This window comes from Pongo pygmaeus, chromosome X (assembly GCF_028885625.2).
Source record: "Pongo pygmaeus isolate AG05252 chromosome X, NHGRI_mPonPyg2-v2.0_pri, whole genome shotgun sequence".
In the NCBI taxonomy this organism is placed as follows: domain Eukaryota; kingdom Metazoa; phylum Chordata; class Mammalia; order Primates; family Hominidae; genus Pongo; species Pongo pygmaeus.
The window spans coordinates 88,120,983-88,146,853 of record NC_072396.2 but is presented as its reverse complement, the minus strand read 5'-3'; the positions used below and the strand labels follow the sequence as shown (position 1 = coordinate 88,146,853).

General features: G+C 34.4%; 1 protein-coding gene across 10 annotated transcripts in view; it reads left to right on the top strand.

Annotated features, from left to right (window-relative positions):
* HDX (highly divergent homeobox) overlaps positions 1-20,917 on the top strand; it is a 188,340-nt gene extending 167,423 nt beyond the window's left edge. For 5 of the 10 annotated variants that reach the window (XM_063660893.1, XM_054472991.2, XM_063660894.1 and 2 more), the window contains 3 exons: positions 4,955-5,038; positions 12,514-12,636; positions 16,791-20,917. In XM_063660893.1, coding sequence (XP_063516963.1) covers positions 4,955-5,038; positions 12,514-12,636; positions 16,791-16,916 — 333 coding nt within the window. In that variant the 3' untranslated portion in view covers positions 16,917-20,917. Of the gene's footprint in view, positions 1-4,954; positions 5,039-11,136; positions 11,185-12,513; positions 12,637-16,790 lie in introns of those variants that run through there. The other 5 variants (XR_008497195.2, XR_010125555.1, XM_054472988.2 and 2 more) reach the window with 5 other exon arrangements.
* Positions 20,918-25,871: the final 4,954 nt, after the last annotated feature.

The window sequence follows — 25,871 nt, the reverse complement described above, 5'->3', positions numbered from 1 at the left end:
TATTTCCTTCTCCTGCCTAATTGCCCTGGCCAGAACTTCCAACACTATGTTGAATAGGAGTGGTGAGAGAGGACATCCCTGTCTTGTGCCACTTTTCAAAGGGAATGCTTCCAATTTTTGCCCATTCAGTATGATATTGGCTGTGGGTTTGTCATAGATAGCTCTTATTATTTTGAGATACGTCCCATCAATACCTAATTTATTGAGAGCTTTTAGCATGAAGGGTTGTTGAATTTTGTCAAAGGCCTTTTCTGCATCTATTGAGATAATCATGTGGTTTTTGTCTTTGGTTCTGTTTATATGCTGGATTACATTTATTGATTTGCGTATATTGAACCAGCCTTGCATCCCAGGGATGAAGCCCACTTGATCATGGTGGATAAGCTTTTTGATGTGCTGCTGGATTTGGTTTGCCAGTATTTTATTGAGGATTTTTGCATCAATGTTCATCAAGGATATTGGTCTAAAATTCTCTTTTTTGGTTGTGTCTCTGCCAGGCTTTGGTATCAGGATGATGCTGGCCTCATAAAATGAGTTAGGGAGGATTCCCTCTTTTTCTATTGATTGGAATAATTTCAGAAGGAATGGTATGAGCTCCTCCTTGTACCTCTGGTAGAATTCGGCTGTGAATCCATCTGGTCCTGGACTCTTTTTGGTTGGTAAGCTATTGATTGTTGCCACAATTTCAGCTCCTGTTATTGGTCTATTCAGAGATTCAACTTCTTCCTGGTTTAGTCTTGGGAGGGTGTATGTGTCGAGGAATTTATCCATTTCTTCTAGATTTTCTAGTTTATTTGCATAGAGGTGTTTGTAATATTCTCTGATGGTAGTTTGTATTTCTGTGGGATTGGTGGTGATATCCCCTTTATCATTTTTTATTGCATCTATTTGATTCTTCTCTCTTTATTTCTTTATTAGTCTTGCTAGTGGTCTATCAATTTTGTTGATCCTTTCAAAAAACCAGCTCCTGGATTCATTTATTTTTTGAAGGGTTTTTTGTGTCTCTATTTCCTTCAGTTCTGCTCTGATTTTAGTTATTTCTTGCCTTCTGCTAGCTTTTGAATGTGTTTGCTCTTGCTTTTCTAGTTCTTTTAATTGTGATGTTAGGGTGTCAATTTTGGATCTTTCCTGCTTTCTCTTGTGGGCATTTAGTGCTATAAATTTCCCTCTACACACTGCTTTGAATGCATCCCAGAGATTCTGGTATGTTGTGTCTTGGCTCTCGTTGGTTTGAAAGAACATCTTTATTTCTGCCTTCATTTCGTTATGTACCCAGTAGTCATTCAGGAGCAGGTTGTTCAGTTTCCATGTAGTTGAGTGGTTTTGAGTGAGATTCTTAATCCTGAGTTCTAGCTTGATTGCACTGTGATCTGAGAAATAGTTTGTTATAATTTCTGTTCTTTTACATTTGCTGAGGAGAGCTTTACTTCCAAGTATGTGGTCAATTTTGGAATAGGTGTGGTGTGGTGCTGAAAAAAATGTATATTCTGTTGATTTGGGGTGGAGAGTTCTGTAGATGTCTATTAGGTCCGCTTGGTGCAGAGCTGAGTTCAATTCCTGGGTATTCTTGCTGACTTTCTGTCTTGTTGATCTGTCTAATGTTGACAGTGGGGTGTTAAAGTCTCCCATTATTAATGTGTGAGAGTCTAAGTCTCTGTGTAGGTCACTCAGGACTTGCTTTATGAATCTGGGTGCTCCTGTATTGGGTGCATATATATTTAGGATAGTTAGCTCTTCTTGTTGAATTGATCCCTTTACCATTATGTAATGGCCTTCTTTGTCTCTTTTGATCTTTGTTGGTTTAAAGTCTGTTTTATCAGAGACTAGGATTGCAACCCCTGCCTTTTTTTGCTTTCCATTTGCTTGGTAGATCTTCCACCATCATTTTATTTTGAGCCTATGTGTGTCTCTGCACATGAGATGGGTTTCCTGAATATAGCACACTGATGGGTCTTGACTCTTTATCCAATTTGCCAGTCTGTGTCTTTTGATTGGAGCATTTAGTCCATTTACATTTAAAGTTAATAGTGTTATGTGTGCATTTGATCCTGTCATTATGATGTTAGCTGGTTATTTTGCTCGTTAGTTGATGCAGTCTCTTCCTAGTCTCGATGGTCTTTACAATTTGGCAGGATTTTGCAGCGGCTGGTACTGGTTGTGCCTTTCCATGTTTAGTGCTTCCTTCAGGAGCTCTTTTAGGGCAGGCCTGGTGGTGACAAAATCTCTCAGCATTTGCTTGTCTGTAAAGTATTTTATTTCTCCTTCACTTATGAAGCTTAGTTTGGCTGGATATGAAATTCTGGGTTGAAAATTCTTTTCTTTAAGAATGTTGAATATTGGCCCCCACTCTCTTCTGGCTTGTAGAGTTTCTGCCGAGAGATCTGCTGTTAGTCTGATGGACTTCCCTTTGAGGGTAACCCGACCTTTCTCTCTGGCTGCCCTTAACATTTTTTCCTTCATTTCAACTTTGGTGAATCTGACAATTATGTGTCTTGGAGTTGCTCTTCTCGAGGAGTATCTTTGTGACGTTCTCTGTATTTCCTGAATCTGAATGTTGGCCTGCCTTGCTAGATTGGGGAAGTTCTCCTGGATAATATCCTGCAGAGTGTTTTCCAACTTGGTTCCATTCTCCCCGTCACTTTCAGGTACACCAATCAGACGTAGATTTGGTCTTTTCACATAGTCCTATATTTCTTGGAGGCTTTGCTCGTTTCTTTTTATTCTTTTTTCTCTAAACTTCCCTTCTCGCTTCATTTCATTCACTTCATCTTCCATCGCTGATACCCTTTCTTCCATTTGATCGCATCAGCTCCTGAGGCTTCTGCATTCTTCACGTAATTCTCGAGCCTTGGTTTTCAGCTCCATCAGCTCCTTTAAGCACTTCTCTGTATTGGTTATTCTAGTTATACATTCTTCTAAATTTTTTTCAAAGTTTTCAACTTCTTTGCCTTTGGTTTGAATATCCTCCCATAGCTCAGAGTAATTTGATCATCTGAAGCCTTCTTCTCTCAGCTCGTCAAAGTCATTTTCCGTCCAGCTTTGTTCTGTTGCTGGTGAGGAACTGCGTTCCTTTGGAGGAGGAGAGGTACTCTGCTTTTTAGAGTTTCCAGTTTTTCTGCTCTGTTTTTTCCCCATCTTTGTGGTTTTATCTACTTTTGGTCTTTGATGATGGTGACATACAGATGGGTTTTTGGTGTGGATGTCCTTTCTGTTTGTTGGTTTTCCTTCTAACAGACAGGACTCTCAGCTGCAGGTCTGTGTGAGGTGTCAGTCTGCCCCTGTTGGGGGGTGCCTCCCAGTTAGGCTGCTCGGCGGTCAGGGATCAGGGACGCACTTGAGGAGGCAGTCTGCCCGTTCTCAGATCTCAAAAAGCAATTGATTTTTTAGAAACAAAATGCCGCACTTTCAAAGGCTAATCTCCTCTGCCTGTAACTTTTGAGTGTCCCCAATTATTCATGGATGACAAATCAAACAGACATATAAGACCTATTTAAATGCACACATCTATACGGTGGCCTTTGGTGCGTCCCTCCCTGAATTGCCTAGCTCCATTTTCCCAGAGCCAATCCAAATATGTCGAGAATCTAAAAAACATCAAAAAATATCAAATCTGAGGTCTTGGAAGAGCTGACATGATGAAGCCCCAATTTTATAGAGATTAGAATAGAAAACAAAATATTGGATTCCTCTCCAGGCAGCAGTAGAAAGTAATTTCACTGCAGCTGTTTCCCTGACTCAAAAGCCTGCAAGTCACAAACCCTGTAATAGTATCATATCCTCATACGCAGTATATTAAATATAGTCATTCCAAGTTAATTTGTGACTTTTAATCACCATGTGTAAATATATATGTATGTGTGTGCATACATGTATATATGTGTGTGTATACATACACACACACACATACAGAGTAGGAAGCCTGATTTCAAATTCTGCCTACAACATGTTGCTATTTATGTGCTTGTTCTGAAAAGACCGTCTAGTGACTGAATATAGCTTAGTTTTTCCTTCTTTATAAATTTTCTTTGGGTTGGCAGGGTTTAAATATTTAAAGGAGTTTTTTCTTAACTGTGTTTTTTACATGTGAAAGAAAAAATTAGAGCTGATTTTATTTATACCTTTTTTTTTGCTTTTTTTAAAAAAGTCACATGATTAGAGAACTTGCCTCCTCATGGTTGGAGCTCATTGGTCATTTTTTTTCATCAACGCTGAACTGTTTTGTTCATTCTTTCTACAGATATTTAATTAGTGTTAGTACCTACTGTGGACAAGATATTGTACAAGCTATGCTATGCCTTTTTTTAAAAGCTAAAGATAATTTAATCTGTCTCTTTCCTTTCTCTTTCTCCCTTTTCCTCTCTCTTCACCTCCTCATCCTGGCTGTTACTCTTCAATGAAGGAAACAAATCATCATGCTATTTTTATCATTACATCATAGATGCCTGCTTTTAATTAGTTGTCAAGCTAAAGTTGTTCAGTGTGCAGGAAATATTGGAATTTCTAAAAATTGTATTTGATTTTGGAATATGTCATATGCTGACATTTTACATTAGAAGTCACAAAGAGGATGTGGAAACTTAAAAAAGAAAGCTATTCCTATCAATTGTATGTTTACTCCCATTAAAATAGACCACCATTACAGGAAGTGAATTTCCTGTCCCTGGAGGGTGCTGTTTAAGCAGTTCGCCTGTTTTGTTAGGGATATTGTAGAAAGACATTTTCTATTTTAAATAGTATTAATTTTTTTATTTACCAAGCAGTCATCAGCTAAAGGTAGAGGGAGGTGGCTCAGACACACACTATATGTAACACTGAGGAGCCAGTCAGTTATCAGAATTTATTCCAGATAACCTAGACTAGATAACTTGAACATTGAATGCATATTTTCTATACATTGCTGAGTGTAGTAAGAATGATGTGATATATATTTGTAACTTCTCTACTTGTGTTACAGAAAATAGAAATTATTGATGATGAAGAAAGTGACATGATAAGTAATTCTGAAGTAGAACAAGTAAACTCTCTCTTGGATTATAAGGTAGGTAATTTTAAATTATGAATTTATTAAGAGAAGGTATTAAATGAGGCAGAATTTTACAATACCTATGCTACTCCTATTTAATAAGTTAAGCATTCTAAGGCTCTGCATTAATTCTTCCTGGCAACTTGAATATCAGTCAGAGTGCTGGTTATTTTAATTATTACTGTCGGGTTTAGGGGTTATGATCTTAGGCAAAGAGTTTGCTGAGTGGAGTAAGTATTGATGGTATATGGCAGGATGGAGGCTGTACTTAGTCGTGGTCAACATGAAATGTATGACAAAGCTTTTCTAAAGCCAATGTTCGTTTTTAAATGCTGGTAAAAGGGATTTTTTTCCAGTGGACTTTGCTAATTTTATCCTAAATTTTTACTTCTTCTGTAGACAATTTTTAAAAATTTGATAATATAGTTGTTATAGGAGAAGTTTACAAGCAATTTCCAAAGCAAATACAGAATGAATATGAATACAGATGACCTTTTCTTAATGTCATTTGTTACTAAATTGAAAAGCTGCCTCTGACAGAGTGCTATACATATTATTTTATTAAATCTGTATATAAGATATCAGTCTGTATGTCAATATGTTTTCTGCATAGATTTATAAAAGCTGTCCCTTTGATAATCATTATCCTATCTTACTAGGTAACTCTGGGACCTTCTGAAATTTTGGCCACACAGTCCTTTTCATACACAAAAGTTCTTGTTATGGAATGTCATTAGTGTTCAAAGCAGAGATTAGTAATGTTAAAATGTTAACAGAAAATAACATTTAATCAGAAAATACAACAGCTGTCATTTCCTCAAAAATCTTTTCAGTTTTACTATAATTGAAATGTATGCTATCCAACAGATTCTGTTTTCCAAATATTCATAACATGTCAAGCTTTAAAATATTGAATATAGTAAACACAGAAGCAAAATATCTTTTGAAATGTATTTCCTAAATGGTCAAAGAACATGATGAAATCCTATATTTTGACTGTATTTCCAACTAACAGAATTATAAATTTGTTGGTTCTGAAATACAAGAGATTATGATAATCTCTCCTACATGGTCATATAATATTTCTAAATGCCCAGTTCAGGATTTCAATGTCTCTGCATGCCACAGCTTGGCACAGGTTGTGGAAACTACAGACGAAAGGACTGGATTGTGCAGCTGTTAAGTGTGCTCCTCTTAGCACTCTCAAATATGTCAAAGAGGGTTGGGCCTAGGACTCAGAGGATTCTTTCCAAGACCTCTCCCCTCTTGGGTGGCAGTCTACTTGAAAAGGTTTGGCGCTAAAAACCAGAGTAGGGCAGGGCAGAGTGTCTAGTCCAGAAATGTTTGTTAATATTTTCACCGAACTCTAAAGAGCATTGCCTTAATCCAGTGTTTTCCATTGTATTAAATTCTGTGGAAACAAGGGGTCATTCACTACCCCATTAGGGATTTTTTGTATGTTTTATATAAGTGTCTCAGGCTCGGCAGTTCCATAAAGTTCTTTTTTTTAATCCTCAAAATTCAGCACTTATATAGAAAATATATCTTTTTGTAATCATGATTTTAATATTTTTCAACTCACCTCACATGAACTTTGTTACTTCTAAGGGAAAGGTAAGCAAAACCCCATATAGCAGTTCTTGTTACTGATTTCAGGATGTTGGTTTTAAAAAGCCCTACCAGTTTAGTAATTTATCTGTCTTCAGAGAAAATGTTGTACCCTAGTTATATACACATACTAGTGTTTCTTGTTTGGGGATGAAAACCACATTGTTGATATCTTAAGTACCATTAGGCATCGCTTAATGATGGGGATAAATTCTGAGAAATGCATTGTTAGGCAATTTTGTCATTGTGCAAAACATCATAGAGTGTACTTATACAGACCTAGATGTATATAGCCTACTACATACCTAGGATATATGGTATAGCCTATTGCTTCTAGGCTACAAACCTGTACAGCATGTCACTGTATTGAATACTGTAGGCAATTGGAACACAAAGGTAAGTATTGTGTATCCAACCATAGAAAAGTTAATGCATTGTACTATGATGTTATGATGGCTACAACATCACTAGGTGATAGAAATTTTTCAGCTCCATTATAATTTTATGGGATGACTGTCATTATATGTGGCACATTGTTGACTGAAACGTTGTTATACAACACATGATGATATATTCATCATAAACCTCCTGTGAGAAGAGACTTATTTTATTCACCTATGTGTTACCTGGTTGAGAGCCTGTCATATAACTGTTCAACTATAACTATAGTTATAGTAGTTGCTGAGTGAGTGAAAAAATGACTTAATTTATCTTTGGAAATAATTTTAAAACTATTATGCAAGTACTCATTTATATAAAATCAGGAGCTGGATCATTCTATTTTTCCCCTACACTGAATTATACAGTCTCTCATTCTTGAGATTTCACGTAGCAAACTGAAAGAATGTTTCCAATGGTGCATTTGATAATTATTACTATGCAACCATCAATACTCATTTTGGTCATAGTGGGGTTTTTGCCTGAGATACATCACTAGAAATCCATGTTCTTAGGAATTCTAAATAACACAAAATGTTTATGAGACACATTGATGGGCTCAGTACCTGAGGCAGGAGTAACTGCATCATAAAATAGCACCTCAGACTTGGCAGCCATTAATAGCTTGCTCAGAGATCAAAGCTCTGGTCAATGTGGAAACTGGAGTTCTCCTTACTATCATCTTGACAAAGAATTAACAAAGCTTACTCAAAATGTAGGTAGGGTTTTAACAACAATAAAAATAAGATAGATCTTGTTTTATGATATTCAGTAACTGATGTTATGATACTAGTTCCTCTCACAAGCATTGATTTACTTAGAAAATCTTGAAAGTACACATAAATTACTGCCTGTTATCTAGGAAGCATTTAATAGGCTTGCAAAGCAGCTCTGTGAAGAAAATGTCTGCAATATTAAATTATCTTAAAGCTGTTTATATTTTTCAAACATTGCATAAATACTGAGGAGGAGAAATATTTGCATGAAGAGTTAGAAGTCTGCATACCAAAAGATGCTTCATGACTTTTGCAAATGTGAATCAATGTTTCCTAATACACTTGAATGCAGCTAAGAAGGACTGTGCATTCAAACCAGATACTACTATAATGATAACGTATATCTCCTGTATTAGAAACGACTTCCTGGTCAGCACTTTACTAACACTACTGCTCCAACAATGAATACTAATAAAGCAAAGGCTTAAAATTAGTAAAATATATTATGACAGGAGCATGTTCAGGTAAAAAAAGTTTTTAACTAAGCTGAAAAAATAAATGATATAGTAAACAAGTTAATAGATTGAATATGATAAATACTACACCATCCTCTCAATTGAAACAACAAAAATATCCATATAACCAATTAATTTTAATATACTTTAATTTGGTTTTTTGAACAAATGCTGTTAAAAGTCCTGCTATGATTTTGAGACCAGTTTGCCAGATGCAAAGAATAGTCATAGCCTACTTTCATGTTTTTTGAAATGGTAACTGGCTGATTTTTTTTAGAATAATTTTTACTTTTTAATTGTAAAATGACAAGTAAGAGTTGTGTATATTTATAGGGTACAAAATGCTGTTATGATTTATGAATACCAAGTGGATTAATTAAATCAAACTACATAACATATCCACCACCACAGATACCATATTTTGTGGTGAAAACATTTCAAATTTTCTCATGGTGATTCTGAAATGTACAATATATTATTATTATTTACCATATTCACCATTCATACAATTCAGCATATAAAAAATACTTTCTTGTTTGAAAAAACATGGAGAGAATTGGAGAACATTATGCTAAATGAAATAAGCCAGGAACAAAAAGACTCCCACCACGTTCTCACTTAATGTGCACAATCAAAAACAATCAAATTCAAACAAGCAGAGAGTAGAATGGTGGTTACCAAGGGTTTGTGGGAGGTTGGGAAATAAGGGAATGATGGTCAGAGGATACAAAGTGTCCGTCAGACAGAAGGAAAAGGTTTTATTTCTCCCCTTTGGGATAGACTTTATTTTTAATCAGGTTAATTGATGCATAATTTTCATACAATAAAATTCATCTTCTTAAGTATACAGTTAAATGAGTTTTGACAGGTGGACATAGTTGTGTAAACACCACCATAATTTGTTTATTCACCTGCTAATGAAGTCTTGAACTGCTTCTGGTTTGGGACTATTATAAATAAACCTGCTATGAATATTGATGCATAAGTCTTTTTACGACATGTGTTTTCATTTATCTTGGGTAAATACCTCAAAGTAGGATTGCTGAGTCTTACGTTAAGAAAGATTATGTTGAATTTCATAAGAAACTGCCAAAATATTTTCCAAAGTAGCTATACCATTTTACACTTTCACCAATAATGTATGTATTAATAAACCAAAAATAAAATTGTAAGTCCCTCAACCATCTGAATGAACCCCCGCTCTTGGCCAAGGGCATTCCAAAGTTAACCTGAAAAATTAGTTCAGGCCATGATGGGAAGGGCAAGCTGGCCATGCCTCATTATATCTTCCTCCCATTTGGAATTACGGATAAAACAGATTCTTGAAGTCTGATAAGAAACACTTACAATCTATTCTCTCTGAAGCCTAGTACCTGGAGCCTTCATCTGCAAGATAAAACCTTGGTCTCCACAACCCCTAATCATAACTCAGACGTTCCTTTCTGTTGATAACTCTTTCAAGAAATTTCCAATGAGAATATCTTTGAATCTGTGTTTGACCTGGAAGCCTCTGCTTCCAGTTGTCCCTCCTCTCTGAACCAAACCAATGAACAACTTACAAATATAGATTTATGCCTTGTGTCTTTCTAAAATGTATAAAATCAAGTGGTGGCCCAACCACCTTGGGCACATTTCTCAAGATCTCCTGAGGGTTGTGTTACAGGCCATTGGTCACTCATATTTGGCTCAGAATCAGTCTCTTCAAGGATTTTATAGAGGTTGACACCTTTTGTCAACATGTATGAGACTTCTAATTGCTCCACATTCTTGTCAGCACTTGGTACTGTCAATCTCTTTAACTATCGTAATATGTCAGTAGTAGTATCTCTTTGGGGTTTGAATCTGTATTTCTTTAAGGACAAATGATATTAAGCATATTTTGACGTGCGTATTGGTCATTCAGATACCTTATTTGATGAAGAGTGTGTTCAAATATTTTGCTTTTTACTTTGTGGCTCATCTCATAATTGAGTTGTAACAGTTCTTCATGTATTCTAAATCCAAGTCCTTTGTCAGATGTATGGTTTGAAAATATTTTCTCCCAATATGTGGTTTTATTTTTATTTTCTTTACAATATATTTTAAAGAACAGAGTTGTTTTTTGTATTGTTTTGTTTTGTTTGTTGACATAGGGTCTCACTGTCACCCAAGCTGAAGTGCAGTGGTATGATCATGGCTCACCACAACCTCAAACTCTTGGGCTCAAGCAGTCCTCTTGCTTCAGCCTCCTGAATAGCTGGGACAATAGCTGCATGCCACCACACCATACCATGTCAGGCTATATATATATATGTTTTTTTGGTAGAGACAGGGTTTTGCTATGTTACCCAGGCTGGTTTAAAACTCCTGACCTCATTTTATAAAATAGGTCTTTCTTCAGGCTAGGCACAATAATGCATCCCCGTAATACCAACACTTTGGGAGACTGATGTGGGAGGATCGCTTGAGACCAGGAGTTCAAGATCAGCCTGGGCAAAATAAGGAGACCCCATTTCTACAAAAAAGTTAAAAAAATAATTAGCCACGGATGGTGGTGCATACCTGTAGTCTAGTTACTGAGGTGAGAGGATCCCTTGAGCACAGTAGTTCAAGGTGGCCGTGAGCTATGATTGTACCACTGCACTCCAGTATGGGCAACAGAGCAAGTCCCTGTTTTATAAATAAAAAATAAATAAATAAAATTGATTTAACTAAATAAATTAAAATAAAAGTTTTCTTTTTTTTAAAGTTCCATAATTTTTGTGTTCTATTTAAGAAACTTTTTGCCTAACCTAAGATAACAAAGATTTTCTCCTCTGTTTTCCTCTAAAAGTTTCAGTTTTATTATGCATTTTAGTTTTAGGTCTATGATCCATGTCTTGTTACACTTTGTCTATGATGTGAGGTAAGGGCTGATAATTTTTTTTTTTGCATGTGGATTTACATTTGTTTAACCACTGTTTATTGAAAGACAATACTTTCTTTATCTATTGGGTGACCTCAGCACCTTTGTTGAAAATCAATCGACCATTTTTGTGGGGATTTATTTCTGGTCTCTCTATTTTCTTCCATTGGTTGATATGTCTACCCTTATGCAATACCATCCTTTCTTGATTACTGTGGCTTTCATAGTAAATCTATTCAGAGCACTTTCATGGCCATTATCTTATTTGAGTGTTATAGCCCTCAAAGCTAGAACTGTCAGGGATTACCAGTATAATAACCATTTTACTGATGAGTAAAGAGAGTCTCCCACCCAAGTTTACAGTTATCAGTAGACCTGGCACTAGAATACTCCCAAATATTAGTCCAATTGTTTTACCTATACAACTAGCAAAAATAGTGAAGAGTAACTGATTCTTACACCAATAGTACACAGTGGTACATTTTCAGATTTCTTGGAATAACAGACTCCTACTTAATCTGTGGAGGCTCAGCAAAGAACTTAAGACAATCTTAGTAATTTCAGGCTCTTCTTGGTGCAAATTAACCATTTAAGTTCTGAGTAGTTGGCTTTCTGAATGGCAAATTCAACATTACTCTGTCTGCTATTGCTCTTTGGGTTAATTGGACTCTATCTATTCCTAATCTTTTTTTTTTTTTTTTTTTTTTTTTTTTTTGAGACAGTCTCACTCTTGTTGCCCAGGCTGGAGGGCAGCAGCGCGATCTCTGCTCACTGCAACCTCTGCCCACCTCCAAGGTTCAAGTGATTCTTCTGCCTCAGCCTCCTGAGTAGCTTGGACTACAGGCACACACCACCATGCCCTACTAATTTTTGTATTTTTAGTAGAGATGGAGTTTCACCATGTTGGCCAGGCTGGTCTCAAACTCCTGACCTAAGGTGATCCACCCGCCTCGGCCTCCCAAAGTCCTGGGATTACAGGTGTGAGCCACGCACCCAGCCTCTATTCTTAATCTTAATCTGAATGCCAATTAGGCTTGATATAGGAGGGGTCTTTCCAAGAAGGAAGCTGTTTTTTGGTTTTTCTCTTACTGGAACTTATTGGATTGGTTTTTGATTTTATAAATTGTTTTCTATAAGTGATTTGCTTAAAAGGCATCCTGTGACTAACAGGATCATTTTCTTCCATGCTTTGTATTCCTTTATGTTAACATTTTGTTTTCTTTATTGTCCTTCTAATTTGATGGTTTTTTAGAATTTCATTGTGCATCAAACATGTACAGTCCTAGGTTTACATAAGGTAATTGTATCATTTAATATTTTCTCTTTCAGAATGAAGAAGTCAAATTCATTGAAAATGAGCTAGAGATTCAAAAGCAAAAATACTTTAAACTTCAGACTTTTGTTAGAAGCTTGATATTAGCAATGAAAGCTGATGATAAGGAACAACAGCAGGTAGGTCCCAGGAAAGACTAGTAAGCTGCAATGTATCAAGTCAAAAAATGGTATGTCACACTTGGGTTCTTCATATATTTTCATTTTTATACTTCGTTTCTGCTTGGCATGGAGGAAATATTTGTTATTTCATGACCTTTGCAAAACAGCTTTCTTGAGAATAGGTGCTCAGATTTTGTGTGCTCCTTCAGTGGAAAATCAAAATAATTGATTAATATGCTTTTAATTTCAGGTTAGTCTTTAGGTGAGGAAAATAATTTTAAAATTAATTTCAAAGAAATTTCTGAAAATGTTGATAGAAACTAGGCTACCCTAACTAGAGAGGCACATATTTTGGGACCTTTTGTGAATGAAAGAGTTAAAGCATTTCTTTGCCTCTCTTCTGGATCTTAATTTCCTGCCAACCTCTACTACAGTTCACAGATGTTTGGACATCTTCTATTCTGTAATGTGTTGCTCATCACTAAGAAAATATGAAATTACTTTGTGAAATTCTTTGTTTCCACAGTGCATCACTTACTTTTCCCAATTTAAGTATTTGAGTATTTGAATTTTTGACTTCAAAGATGAAATGTATTGTCTTTTGCATGTTGATGTGGGTTTTTGTTTACCAGTTCCTCCCAAATTACATTTTGTGTCTCATTCATTCATGTGAAATCTATATAATAATTTGTTAAGCCTGTTAAAAACTATAGAATTATAATAAATGTACCATGTAATATTAAATTATACCAAATTTTCATTTGAGCTATATGTCATTATGCTGATTCCTTGTCACAGTTCTATAGGAGTAGTGTGAGACATAGGTAACCCTTGTTTAGGAAACAGTCTCAGAGGTTTTTATTCATCAAGGAATGTCAGGAGTACAAATATTCATCTCTTATATCAAAGAAAGACAGCATGTATATAGCCCATCTCAGACATCCCTAAGGAAAAAGATTAAAGCCATAGCATCCCATAAGCCTCCCTTTTTCTTTTTCCAAGAAATAGCCTTTATATATTTTACTGAAGTGCTGAACCACAAAATTGAAACTAATGAATTTACTCATGAGGCTCAAACCAGCATGTATATTATGTGTCAAGTTTTATGAATTTTACTCCCTATATACCCTGTCACACACACAGACATCTCAAGACAGTAGCTTTCATTTACCTTTGCCAGCTTAATTTAAGCATATTGGTTTATTATGTGAGTTATGTATATTCCACGACATACTGAAAATGTGTTTATTTTTTAGAAACCTAAAATGCAGATTTTAAATGAATAGCCGAGGTAGTTTTGAACCTAGTCCCAAGACTACTGTAAGTTTTAAATAACTGTGAATAAACAAAATTAGGTACAAGCAGAGGAATAACTTGAAGTGTGGCTCTTGTTTTGAAAGTCATAGCATGGTTGTGAATTGAGAGTTATATGGCCAAGTAACTAGCAAGTTTCTGTGCCTCTTGACATCTAGGAATAGTACACAGACCCCATTTTATTTTCTAATTCTAACCTCATTCCTGGTTTGGTTCTTTTCCCAAGACCAATAACAAATGTAATTAATGTGCATTTTTATTTTTCTCTTCCTCTTCTTTCCCTCTGATTAAAGACTAATAAATTGGTATATGGACAAAAGTTGGCTCAAAGAGAACATGAATCGAAAATTGTAGTGAACTTCATAGCCAGTATAATCAGCACCAAATAGAAACTACTAATTTGTATAATTAAGAATGAGTATAATGAATCTCAGAATATGGTCACAAAATATAGAAGACACGAATAGTAGTCCAAAAAAGTTATCTAGGTAATCGCTTAAACTACTGATCTTTACATCGTGAAATATTTATAGGTTTATTTCTGGAAGGAGTTAATTTTTATTCTACCTAATAAAAGACAACCACATGTCACTGGTTTTTAATTTTTAAAAAAATCTTCAGTTTTCTTCCATTAATCTTGATTTGTGTAAGTTGAGTGAGATGTGTGGTCCACAGAATATTTTGGACCATTGAAGTAGTCCAGGGTTTACAAAATGTGATACTCTCTGACTGAAACACTAGATTATCCAAAGATTTTGTTGTTGTTGTTGTTTAAATCAATAGCCACTTTAAAATCAAAGTAATATTTTCAGCATTATACTTAGTCATTTGCTATGGTCTTGCTTCCCCTGATAATTCACTGTGCGTTCCTAGCCAGATCAATTGCGTTTCTTGAACTTCAATTTCTCCACTTTGCAAGTGGGATAAGAATGATTAATACTACAAAACTTGATATTCATACCATAGGGTCTAGAATAAGTGTTATGGATCTGAGCATATGGAAAATGCTTTAATCTCTTGGGAAAAATGACAGTAGGTCAGACCCTGAGGATAGTTGTCATTTATGAAACATTTGTAATAAAGAAAGTTAATTGTATTCACGTTAGTATCTGTGAAAAAGGCAGTTCCAACAATTGTTATAATCCAAAGATGTTTTTCAGTTGCAAATCTAGTAAGATATTGAAAGAAGAATTTTAAAGTGGACCACATGTATTAGTTGTGCCCTATGCTGCCTCAGATATTAAAATTTTTATATTTTTTTACTGCACTCATTTTACTCAGTCAACTACTTATAATGCAGTAACAAAGAAATAAATAATAATGCTTCTTTGATTTGTAATCTCCCCACTAGAAATTAGAAATTAGAATATCATGAAATCTTATTCTCTTGACTTTCTGACTCTAAGAACATGTTCAGTGAATGTTAATTTGAACACTTTCTCGTCTTTAATATGGCATCTTCAGAATTGCAAAGTGAGTTAAATCCAGTGATGTATTTCATATAGACTGATCAGCCAATATCAGAAAAGACCCCATTGCACTGGGATTGGGTTAGTGGTAAAACACTTTTCTAGGAGAAAATGGCTCCGTGTCCTATTACTGCAATCTAGCCACTTAGAAAGCATGCATTACCTTTAAGTTAGTTTACTGTGTATATACTCTCAGTTCCAGCAATAAATTAATGAGAAATTCAATTTTATAAAATAAATAATAACAGCTAGTCTGCCAGATAGGGATTAGTCTTCCCTTACATAGCCTGATAAAAATGAGAATGTTTTGATCTTGCCCCTGTGCTACAAGGCAAGAAGTATAGGATTTGCAGCTGCCACTTATTTTAATAAAGAGAATGAGTTTCAACAGTGGATTTCATATATTCTCCAACATGCCCTTTCTGTTCCTTAATTGGCTAGTGACAAGCTTTCATTTCTTCCTGTTCCCTTGGTCCTTATTTACCACTGCACCCAAAGCCCACATTACAAGTAATACTGTCTAAAAATTGCCAGATATGCTACATTATTCTTAGTATTGGAAGCAGCGAATCAATCATTAAGTTCAAAATTCCTCATGGTCAAGTGAACATTAGCATTGTCAGCTGCGTAAAACTTGATTAATAATTTATTTCTTTAGTATGGGTGCATGTTCTACAACTTCAGATAAAACAATTAGACCATGACAAAGCTTAGTTCATCATTATTGGATTATCCTTATTACTCAAGCAGAGAAATGAGTAGCCCTCCAGATCATTACTACAGATAGATCCACTGATTCAGCTGTGCCCTGGTGGGTGCTTGGCCATCTGTAGGTATGAACATAGCCTTAGGAAAGAAAAAATAAAATTACTTGGTCTTTTCAAGTTGTTAAAATTTAGTCTAACGTAAAATAGCTGAAGGTTTTTCCTAACTACTAAGTTCTTTCTCCCACTGAAGAACAAAATAGTACTTTGTTAAATGCAATCTTCTACAAAGGACAGCATAACTGGCATGAATATTTTAACAAAGAACGCAATTTTAAATCCCTTAAATAGTGATCAATGCACACTCAAAACTAGTATGAAAATCACTAACCTCAAACACTTCAAAGCACTTGTTTCAGAAGAGTTGCTCATTTCCCTCCTAATATCCCCTTTGTACAGGTTCCACTCTACACAAGTCACACTTTCAACATCTAGAATTTTGTTACTTTCTGAATAATGTATGAAGAATTTTTCTTTTAGCTAAGGTATTGTCTAAGATCCTGAAATATAAATTATTCTTTAAATCCATAAGGATAATTCACCATGAGAGGACTACAACTATTAACATAAAATTGGAAACAATCTATCCACATACTAATCCAAAAATATTTTTTTTTTTATTCAGGCACTGCTGTCAGATTTACCTCCTGAATTAGAAGAAATGGATTTCAATCATGCCTCGCTGGAGCCTGATGATACCTCATTCAGTGTATCTTCTTTGTCAGAGAAAAATGTCTCAGAAAGTTTGTGATTTCAGTTGGAGGGAATATATGATACAGCCTTTTGGCTTCGTAACAGGTGTGCATTTCAAGATAACTGCATTCTGTTGCCCTGGTATTCTTTAGTTGGGAAAACACATTGTTGAAACGGATATACTCTGTGAAGAATGTACAAGATATAATGGCTACAGTGCAAAAAAAATGTAGGTGAAATTTAAAAGCATTGTTTGAGAGAGTATTTTTTTAACTGATGGAACTCTGGAAAAAAATTATATTTAAGTTTCAGCAGTTTAACCCTGAAATTCATTATGTCTAATTTCTAACCAGAGACAAAATAACTAAAGACATTTCAGCATTGCTTATCAAGTTGCTACAGCTTGATTAGTCTTGTCTTTGTAGCCATTACATCTTCTTTCTTCTTCTCTCCTTTTCCTATCATCCGCGTACACTTTTTCTCAGGAAAGTGGACTGAACATTTAAAACAAAACTTTAAAAAATTATTTAACTCATTATTTAATCAGTTCTCTGATTTAGTTTTCAACCCCTATGAAAACTCTACTTAAACTAATGATTGAAAATTGAAATGATTACAGGTATGTAATTGTAAATTGCTGGTGTTCTTCTATTATCTAACCCAAATATTTGTGTGGGGGTGGGGAAGCACAATGGAAAGGTAATTTAACCAACATAAAGTCAAATAAATTACGAAGTGTACAGAAACAAAATGTTGTCAAAATTAGTCTTGATGGGGATTCTTCATTACTACAAATGACAAGTATTGATACGATTGACATTCCAGTAGTAAATTTGTATAACTGGGTTAGATGAAGTGTTACACAAATATTTTAAATTTATCACCATCTTTATAATTCTTTTTTAGTTCTTACATGTTATGAAACAGGAAGTCAAGGTAAGCTGCTGAGATTTTTTAAAAATTTAGTCATTCAGCTTTGCCACAAAATTTACCTCATTTCCATATGAGGCCTGTACAGAGCCATCAGCCAAGGATAGTATTCAAAAAGAGTTATACTACTTTGGTTGTAAATCACAGCCTTCTGAATTCCATGAATACTATTCTATGAGTACACACCTAAAATGGGCAAGCTACCCAGTTTTCTATTAGTAGGTACCAGATGGCAACACACTGTAGACTGTTCTTTGCAGTTCTTCCTTTCTGGAGTACCAGATGGTATTACCAAGACCCATAGAAGAAAAAATGTCAGTTTCTCCCTAAGCCCACAGTGTCATATATTTGTGACTTGGCAGTGTGCAATTGTGTTGCATGGTTAAATTACTATCTATACCTAAAAGATTAATGAAGTAGCTGGATGGCTGTTTCAGTCATCAAGTTTCTGTTTCCAATTTGTTTTTAATTTTTGTTGGTACCTAGTAGGTATTCAGATATTTTTAAAAATTTGTAATTAGAGCTAAATTTGATCTTGAAATTTACTAATACTAACTTATGAACACAGAAAGGCAGTCATAACTGTCTTTACCCTTGAAGTGTCCCATCCTCCCACACACACAAATAGGTAAGGTCCCACTGATAGTCTTTCATTTTGTCACTTATTTGTTTATATTGCTGCCATACTACTGATATGGTCCCTTTGTTAGTAGGATTATTTCAGTGTTCAGATATGCTTCCTTGAGCCATATGGAGTTTTGCAAACAATGGTTAGTTTTTCTTGCTGACAAGTCAAATTCCATTCAGAGAAAGCAGCAGAGAGTAACGGAACCTCAGATATTATGATTAAATGTACCAGTCACACCAATTCCTCCATGAGATGAAGAGTCGCCCCCATATACAACGAAGTTAGAAACCACTTCTTAAGTAGCATGAACAAATTCCAAGTCTTCAAGTCTCTCCTAGGGTCTGATTCGTAGTCATTATCTTTCAAATATAATTACTTCTGCTTCAATTTAAGCCCCTTCTTATTTGGTTCTCATTGCAAATTAAGTATAGGTATATTCTCTCCTATAGCTTTTAACACTATAGATTTTATTTGTCACACATCAGCCATTAGTCACTAAATCGAAAAATACTTGTTGAGCTCCTGCTATAGAGAAGACACTGTGCTGGACATTGGATTTCTCAGCAAGCTGTAAACTTCACAAATAATTATTTCTTGTTAACATCTTCTATGATATTAATAAACCATATTTAAGTAGAATTTTTAATAGATTTAAGGTTCTGCTAGGTGTGACTCTTAGAAGGATTCCTAGTCTACAATTTTGAGAGAAAGCATAGATGATCTTTTTGTCTTTGTTTAAAGTTTCATCAAAATAGAAACTATATAAATCATAACAATACATTTAGAACTCCTTTTGTCTTGAAATTTGTGTTTCAGCACCAGAATATTTTTCTTCACCATCACTGGAATTAAAACACTTCTAAAATGAAATGTGGCTCTTCTGTAGCAGGAACTGAAGGAAATACCTCTATCTATAGAAAAAGAATCATAATTGCCAGATTGAAATTATGCATGGTAGACTTTGAAAAAGATGTCAAGGTCAAGCTTTGAAAAGTTGTTATGAAGAAAATATATTTTTTACATATGTAGATAGGAGTTGGTTTTGAGATATGTTAAAGCAGGAAAAATTATCAGCTTATAATTACTCTTGTGGACATCTTCATGGCTGGGGATAAAAATTAACTAACCAGTGTTTCTTTCTTTAGGGCTTTGAGAGTATTAAAACAGACCTTACTATCTGAAGGCTCTCTCAGGGAGACAGAAGCCAATGTGGAAAAAAACAAAAAATAAAAACAACAACAACAACAAAAAACTTCTTTTTTTCTTTCAACTACATTTCTATGTCTACTTTAAGCTTAGAATAGCCAAGCAGTTTTTAAGCCAGAAATGTGTATGTAAGAGCACTTACCTTCCAAAATGTGTACATGTGAAAAGAAAGGAAGGTATTTTCTTCTTTTCAGCCAAGCTAAACTTATTCACAAGAAAATGAGAATTGCAATTGCTCTGGAGAATAGGCAAATTAGCACATGCAAAGAAAACCCTAAAAGAAAATTGGCCTCTTCATGGAAACTGGGGATGTTTTGTGTAAGGTCAGTTATCAACAGCAGGATTTTTGTATTGCCATTGCAAGCATGTGATAGAAATGTTTGTTATTGTTGGAGAAGAAAAGGCTGAGACCCAATTATACCCTGTACTCTTTATTCGACCAAGACCTCAAAAGATGTCAAAGAAGCCATTTCTCCAAAGACAGCAACATCTATTGTGAGGCACTTTCATATTCAGCAGTCTGTAAGTTTGTAGGAGAAAACATAAGTGGTTAATTTAAAATAATTCTGGGCTCTAAAATTGACTTTGTTGCCTTTTTTGGTGGGGGTGGTGGGAATTGGATTCAGCCCATTTCCAAGGGATAGTTTCTTCCTTTCAGACAACTATTTTGTGATCATTTTTAAAAGACATTCTGAAAACTTTAACTCCTGCCCTTATTCCGTATTACAGTTGTGTTATTCCAGAAATATTGTCTACTATTTTAATATATTAGATTTTCATTCAGATCTTAAACATGCAAACATGTGATAGGTTAGCTTTTTAAGGGAGTTATCAGTACCACTGTATCTCAATGTTAGGTAAATGGGTAGATTTCTCTTTGAAGTTGGTATTTTCCTTGGCAGACAGCACTGTATCATGCTCTTCACCAAGCTATGCTCTGTAATGCTATAATCAAGGAGGTTACTAACTTGTGAACCTATGGTCAACACACCATTGCTGAAAACAAACTTTGATTAAGAGCAGATTTGCTAGGGGGAAAAAAGAGTAAAGTGATATTTTCATGCAAATATAATTAAAATTGTTTCATTAAAATATATACTGAGTGTATATTGCTCCACACTGAAATTTTATTTTGCATTAACTTGTTAAGTAATTAATTTTAGCAATCCTGCATCCGATTTTACTAGTACTACCTCTGAAATATACTGTCACCTTAAAACCACATCAGACTGTAATGTGAATTTTTGTAGAGTTTTTATTTAAACTTTTATAGAGGCAATAAATGATTTCCAACTAATAGACATCTATTTCTTTATTTTAATATTTATTTTTATAAGCCTTTGTGTTGTAAGCACTTTCCCCTTTTAAAGTGGATTATTTTCTCCCCGAAATACGGTTCTGATAAAATGAAAAATGAGAATAATAAGGTGTTGGGTGTCAAAGAAGGGAGAAAATGGAGTACTCACGTGAAAACTGAGTTGATTTCCAAGCTGACATGTGTACCGTCCTTAACTGACTTTACTTAACTCCAATACCAATGGAATAAAGTGAATATTTTGTAATAGACAACAAATATGTCCAGGATATTATATTTAAATGGTAACATCAGCAAGTAAATTGCCACAGTATAACAAAGTGTTATTTTTACAAGAGGTTTTTTTGTTTGTTTTATTTTAATGTGGCGATGTTGCATCTAACTTTTCCTGGTTCTCTTCAAAACGACTTGAGCATGCTTTTAATTTGTGTGAAATATGTCCATGCCTTGTCAAAGCCTTTTACCAATTAAAACTCTTCATGTTACCTAACTAGTGGGGAAGGAATACGAAAGGGCAAGTGGTATGTTTTAAATAGCATAACAGCAGTTTTTCTTCCCAGTTGGTAAATTTTCAAGAACATTGCAAGGAGTGAATCACATACACATGTGCATCTCAAATGACTGAAGTCTTTCTCAGATCTGCAAAATTATTGACTTAAGATGGTGAAATCATTTTATTTTAGATAAGTGAATGAGTATCATTGCAAGTCTATTTAAAAGACAAGTCAGTGGATGAGTATGTCCATAAGATCGAATGATATTTTTCACATCAAATGCAACTAAAGAAGTTTCACATGTTTGTTTATATTTCTTTATAAAAGTAATAAATATTCATTGCAGAAATTTTTGAAAATGTAGAAAATATATTAAAAAACAGAACCACTTGTAATCCCATCACCCAGTAAGAATCATTATTACATTTTAGAATATTTCATTCCAGTCATTTCTTCCGCATATTATGTTCTCAAATATATATTTACAAAACTGGAATTGTGCTGAATATGCAGATATGTGTCCTGCTTTTTCTCTTAAAAATGTATTGAGAACATTTTCCCATGTGAATTTGTCACAAGATATTTCCCCCCAATTACATTTGGACTCAGAGGGGGAAAGCATTTTTTGTTTTTGTTTTTCTTGGTTTTTTTTTGGTTTTTCTTTGTTTGCTTGTTTTTAAGCATTTTTTTATCTGAGGTTATTTTTCGCATTTTTTTATTTTTTGAATTATTGTTGGTACACAGTAGGTGTGTGTATTTAAGGGATACAGGACATGTTATGATACAGGCTTGCAGTGTGAAATAAGCACATCATGGAAAATGAGATATCTATCCCCTCAAGCATTTATCCTTTGAGTTACAAACAATCCAATTACACTTTATGTTATTTTAAAACATACAATTAAGATATTATTAACTATGTCACCCTATTGTGCTATCAAATAGTAGGTCTTATTTATTATATCTAATTATTTATTTTTTGTACTGGTTAACCATTCCCACCTACCACATCCCGCCCCCCACCCACCACTACCCTTCCCAGCTTCTGGTAACGATCCTACTCTCTATGTCCATGAGTCCAATTGTTTTGATTTTTAGATCCCACAAATAAGTGAGAACATGTGATGTTTGTCTTTTTGTGCCTGGCTTATTTCACTTAACATTATGATCTCCAGTTCCATCCATGTTGTTGCAAATGACTGTATCTCATTCTTTCTGATGGCTGCATAGTACTCCATTATGTATATGTACCACACTTTCTTTATCCATTCATCTGTTGATGGACACTAAGGTTGCTTCCAAATCTTAGCTATTGTAAACAATGCTGTAACAAAGATAGGAGTGCAGATATTTCTTTGATGTACTTATTTCCTTTATTTTGGGTATATACCTAGCAGTGGGTATGCTGGATCATACAAGTAGCTCATTTTAAAAATTTTTGAGGACTCTCCAAACTGTTCTCCATAGAGGTTGTGCTAATTTACATTTCCATCAACAGTGTACAAGGGTTCCTTTTTATCCACAGTCTCACCAGCATTTGTTATTACCTGTCTTTTGGATACAAGCCATTTTAACTAGGGTGAGATGATATCTCATTTCAGCTTTGATTTGCATTTCTCTGATGATCAATGATATTGAGCATCTTTTCATTTGCTTGTTTTTCACTTGTATGTCTTCTTTTGAGAAATGTCTATTATAATCTTTTGCCCATTTTTAATCAGATTATTAGATTTTTTCTATAGAGTTGTTTGAGCTCCTTATATTTTCTGGTGATTAATCTCAGATGGGTACTTTGCAAATATCTTCTCCCATTCTGAGGGTGTTCTCTTCATTTTGTTGATTTTGTCCTTTGCTGTGTAGAAGCTTTTTAACTTGATGTGATCCCATTTGTCCAGTTTTGCTTTGGTTGCCTCTGCGTTTGGGGTCTCATTCAAGAAATCTTTGCTCAGACAAATTTCCTGAAGACTTTCCCCATTGTTTTCTTAGAGTAGTTTCATGTCTTAGATTTAAGTCTTTAGTCCACTTTTCTTTAATTTTTGTATATGGCAAGAGATAGGGGCCTAGTTTCATTCTTCTGCATATGGATATCCAGTTTTCCTAGCTAGCACCATTTATTGAAGAGACTGTCCTCTCCCCAGCATATGCTGTTGGCACCTTTGTCAAAAATGAGTTCACTGCAGGTATGCGGATTTGCTTCTGGGTTCTGTTCTATTCTGTTACACTGGTCTATGGGTCTGTTTTTATGCCAGTACCATACTGTTTTGTTAACTATTGCTCTGTAGTATAATTTGAAGTCAGATAATGTGATTTCTCTAGTTTTGCTCTTTCTGCTTAGGATAGCTTTGGCTAGTCTAGGACTTTTGTGCTAGTATATAAATTTTAGAATTGTTTTTCACATTTCTGTGAAGAATGCCATTGGTATTTTGATAGGAATTGCATTCAATCTGTAGATTGCTTTGGGGAGTATGGACATTTTAACAATCTTGATTTTTCCAATACAGGAACATGGAATAATATTCCATTTTGGAGGGTCCTCTTAAATTTCTTTTATCAGTGTTTTATAGTTTTCATTATAGAGGTCTTTCACTTCTTTGCTTAATTTCTAGGTATTTATTGTGTGGTTATTGTAAATGGAGCAACTTTTTATGTTTTTTTTTCACTCTGTACACTGTTGGCATTTAGCAATGGTACTAATTTTTGTATGTTGATTTTTTATCCTGCAATTTTCCTGAATTTGTTAATCAGTTTTAATCATTTTTTGGCGGAGTCTTTCGATTTTTCCAAATGTAAGATCATATCATCAGCCAACAAGTATAATTTGACTCCTTTGTTTCCAATTTGCGTATGCTTTATATCTTTCTCTTGTCTGACTGCTCTAGCTAAGGCTTCCAGTACTATTTTGAAGAACAGTGGTTAGAGTGGGCATCCTTGTCTTGCCCCAGATCTCAGAGAAAAGGCTTCCAGCTTTTTCTCATTCAATATGATATTAACTGTGGGTCTGTCATATATGGCTTTTATTTTGTTGAGGTATGTTCTTTCCATACCCAATTTTTTCAGGGCTTTTATTAGGAAAATATGTTGAATTTTATCAAATGATTTTTCAGCATCAATTAAAATGCTCATATGGTTTTTATCCTTCATTATGTTGATATGATGTTGATTTGTGTATATTGAAACATCCTTGCATCCCAGGGATCAATCCAAATTTGTCATGATAAATAATCTTTCTGACATATCATTAAATTCTCTTGGCTTGTATTTTATTGTGGATTTTTGTATCAATATTCATCAGAAATATTGGCCTGCAGTTTTCTTTTTTCTTTTCTTTTTTTTTTTGTTGTTGTTGCTGTGGTGCCTTTGTCTGCGTTTGGTATCAGGGTAATACTTGCCTTGTAGAATGACTTTGGAAGTATTCCTTCCTCCTCTCTTTTGTGTAATAGTTTGAGCAGGACTGGTATTGATTCTTCTTTAAATGTTTGGTAGAATTCAGCAATGAAATCATCAGGTCCTGAGCTTTTCTTCAGTGGGAGACATTTACTATGGCTTTGATTTTGTTACTTATTTGTCTGTTCACATTTTGGATTTTCCTGGGTCAATCATAGTAGGTTGTAGGTATTTCTTCTAGGTTTTCTAATTTATTAGCATATAGTTGCTCATAGTAGCCACTAATGATCCTTTGAATTTCTTCAGTATCAGTTGTACAGTCTGCTTTTCCATTTCTGATTTATTTATGTCTTCTCTCTTTCTTTCTTAGTTGTCTGGCTAACACTTTGTCAATTTTGTTTAACTTTTCAAATAAAAATTTTTGCTTCATTGATCTTTGGTATTGTTTTATTATTTCAATTTTATTTATTTCTGCTCTGATTTTCATTATTTATTTTTCTTATTTTGGGTTTGGTTTGCTCTTGCTTTTCTAGTTTTTCAAGATGCAAATTGTTCATTTGAAGTTTTTCTTTTTCTTTTTCTTTTTCTTTTTTTTCTTTTCTTTTTTTTTTTTTTTTTTAGTGTAGGCGCTTATAGCTATAAACTTGCCTCATGGTACTGCTTTTCTGCATACCATAGGTTTTGGTATGTTTTGTTTCCATTACTATTTGTTTCAAAAAACTTGTAAAGTTCCTTAATAATTTCTTTATTTACCCACTGGTCATTCAGGGGCATATTGGCTTATTTTCCGTGTATTTGTATAGCTTCCAAAATTCCTCTTTTTATTGATAATCTAGTTTTATTCCTTTGTGGTCAGATAAGATGCTTGATATTATTTCAATTTTTTTAATCTTTTAAGACTTGTTTTATGACTTAACATATGGTTTATTTTTTAAAATAATCCATGTGCTGAGGAAAAGAATGTGTATTATTCAGCTCTTGAGTGAAATGTTATATAAATGTCTGTTAGATTCATTTTGTCTATAGTGCAGATTAAGTCTGATGTTTCTTTGTTGA